Below are 2366 nucleotides of genomic sequence, written 5' to 3'. Positions count from 1 at the left end.
GACCGAGTGATGAATATAATTTTTCTTCACAATGTCCGTAAACGGCTTTGACAGACATAAAGTCTCGTAAAACGACATTTTACAGTGAGTGTGACGAAAAAATTCATGGAGTACTTCATGACAAAAATTAAAGGCAGGACACACTTATCAAATAATGCAAAGCGTAATTCAAGAGCTATTGTGATTTATTTACATTAAAATTGTTGTGGTACATGAAAATTGGAGCCGATACAAAAGAATACAAGTTTTTAGTGGTGGTAGAGTGCTGGGGCGTAGGCGTGAGCAACTGGCGCGCTGTAGGCATGAGCAACTGGTGCGCTGTAGACATGAGCCACTGGAGCGCTGTAGGAGGGAAGAAGGGGTGCGCTGTAGGAGTGAGCAACTGGGGCTGCAATTTTGTATGCAGGTTCAGCATGGTACACTGGGCTAGATTTAAGGACAACAGATGCAGCAGGAACAACAGGGGCGGCGTGCACAACATGAGCTGAGTGAACTGCTGGCTGCTTCTCAACAACGGCATTGAATCCATTGTGATCATCGGCGGTGTAGTGAACGATCCTCTTGCTGCCGTCAGCTTCAACGAGACTGTAGCTACCCTCAACCTTGTCCCCGTTACGGGACTCCTCTTGAGTCTTGGCATCACCAGTCAATGAGTCGTGGACACCGTACGAGAATGTGTATTCCGGGTGGGCATCATACTCAGCATCAACTTTGACTACGGGTGATTGTGCGTAGACAAGGGGAGCTGAGTGCTCCACGTGGTACGCTGGAAGGACTCCGGCGCTGCCAACGGCGAGGAAAGCCGCGAGGACGATGAACTAAAAATGTAATTCAAAAATGTAGTCAATACTTTATGTGCAATTTCAGAGTCATTGTAAAGTGTAATGATATGATGGTAAGACAGAGTGCAATGCAAAACTGTAAATACCTTGAATGCCATTTTAGTTATTCTTGGACTGCTTGCTGGACCAAAACTGATGTCTAGTCAATTTTTAAATCCGTTTATATATGATTGGTCTGGCATCAAAAATTCAGACCTCTCACCCAAAGACAATCTACTCTCAGCCCTGGGCAATCATAGGTGATATAACACTAGAACATAAGACATTAATACTTCCATAATACGAATTAACAAACAACTAAGCATGTTCCCAAATTCTGATGTATCACCATTGGCATTTGACTTCTTCTCCGAGTGTGCGTTGTAGATTGTACACAAGGCCTCTTCAGCAGTGGAGCCATTCAAGGATGTTATTCTCTCTAATGATTGGCTTGTGCCCTTCGACAATGTCAGGTACATTCTCATTTTCAATAGTGCAAACATTGAAATAACATTTTAATGAGTGGCCAAATAATTAGGTGTGATGTAAGCATTGAACAAAACGAGTTATGTTGGCGCGATGTTACGTTACCACAAGTTGTATGAAAAAAAGAAAAGTGGATCAGGTGTCTGATCCAAATGGCTCCACCCAAAAATCTGGGGCGTGGTGTGTGGATCGCCTGTTGCGTCACTACAGTTGTACCATACGTATGCCCCGGGGGGACATTCAACAAAATCTTTAACCCAAAATTTTTTAGTGTCAATAGGCAAATGTGTGTCATTTGTAAGAGATTAATTCGGAGATTGGTGATATGCGTTGGTTGAGAGCTCTCTTTCAGCGGCGAAATATTTCAGTTTTACGAAATATTGGGGGCACCAACGATTATCAATTTATCATGGACCCGCCTAGGAAATACTATGAGTTTCGTTTCTTCATTTGGTGTTGCCCAATTTTATTCTCCAGTCGTTCTACTTTTTCATTTTTTTTTTCGCTCGTGGAAGGGGATTAATTGAAGTGCAAAACCAATTTTTTGTCAAATTTAGACGGGAATGTGCACTGTGGCCAGGGGCCAGGGCGGTGTCTTATTGTTCGAGAGACACCGTCAAGTTAACCGGTTGCCCTTGAATATGGCCAGAGTGTACCGGCGTCTCGCCGGGAACGAGCTCATTACATTGCCACTTTCGAGTCAGGGGTTTATTTATCGTGAAATTGCGGCAACTCGATATGGAATTACAATACAGCATAATGATTCCGGATAATTCAAATAAGGAGAGGTGGCAACAATATCATGAAAATATATTCGAATGAATTTTCTCTCTTTCGTCGGGTTTCTTATCCGGTAACCATGGGCATTTGTGGTGTATTTTATTTGCAGCTGAGGATTGTCAACACGGAGAAAAATGTCTAATGGAAATTGCTTTGAAGACGTGGGTACGAATTACCGAACGACATGGAATCGACGGACAGAGGGGAAATGTAATGAACGTTACTGTTTTGTCGGGAATTTTGAAAAACCTCAGGCGAAATTTGAACTCTTCGGGCAAG

General features: G+C 43.0%; 1 protein-coding gene across 1 annotated transcript; it reads right to left on the bottom strand.

Annotated features, from left to right (window-relative positions):
* Positions 1 to 248: 248 nt before the first annotated feature.
* On the bottom strand, positions 249 to 940 carry LOC107047402 (larval cuticle protein A2B-like). Its single transcript, XM_015270362.1, has 2 exons — positions 929 to 940; positions 249 to 818 (listed from the first exon to the last, which is right to left on the bottom strand). Exons 1-2 carry the CDS (start codon positions 938 to 940, stop codon positions 249 to 251), a joined length of 582 nt encoding a protein of 193 aa, XP_015125848.1.
* Positions 941 to 2366: the final 1426 nt, after the last annotated feature.

The sequence above is a fragment of the Diachasma alloeum genome, unplaced genomic scaffold (genome assembly GCF_001412515.2).
Source record: "Diachasma alloeum isolate Michigan unplaced genomic scaffold, Dall2.0 Dall_scaffold_00176, whole genome shotgun sequence".
Classification (NCBI taxonomy): Eukaryota; Metazoa; Arthropoda; class Insecta; order Hymenoptera; family Braconidae; genus Diachasma; species Diachasma alloeum.
This window is presented reverse-complemented; position numbering and strand designations above follow the sequence as displayed.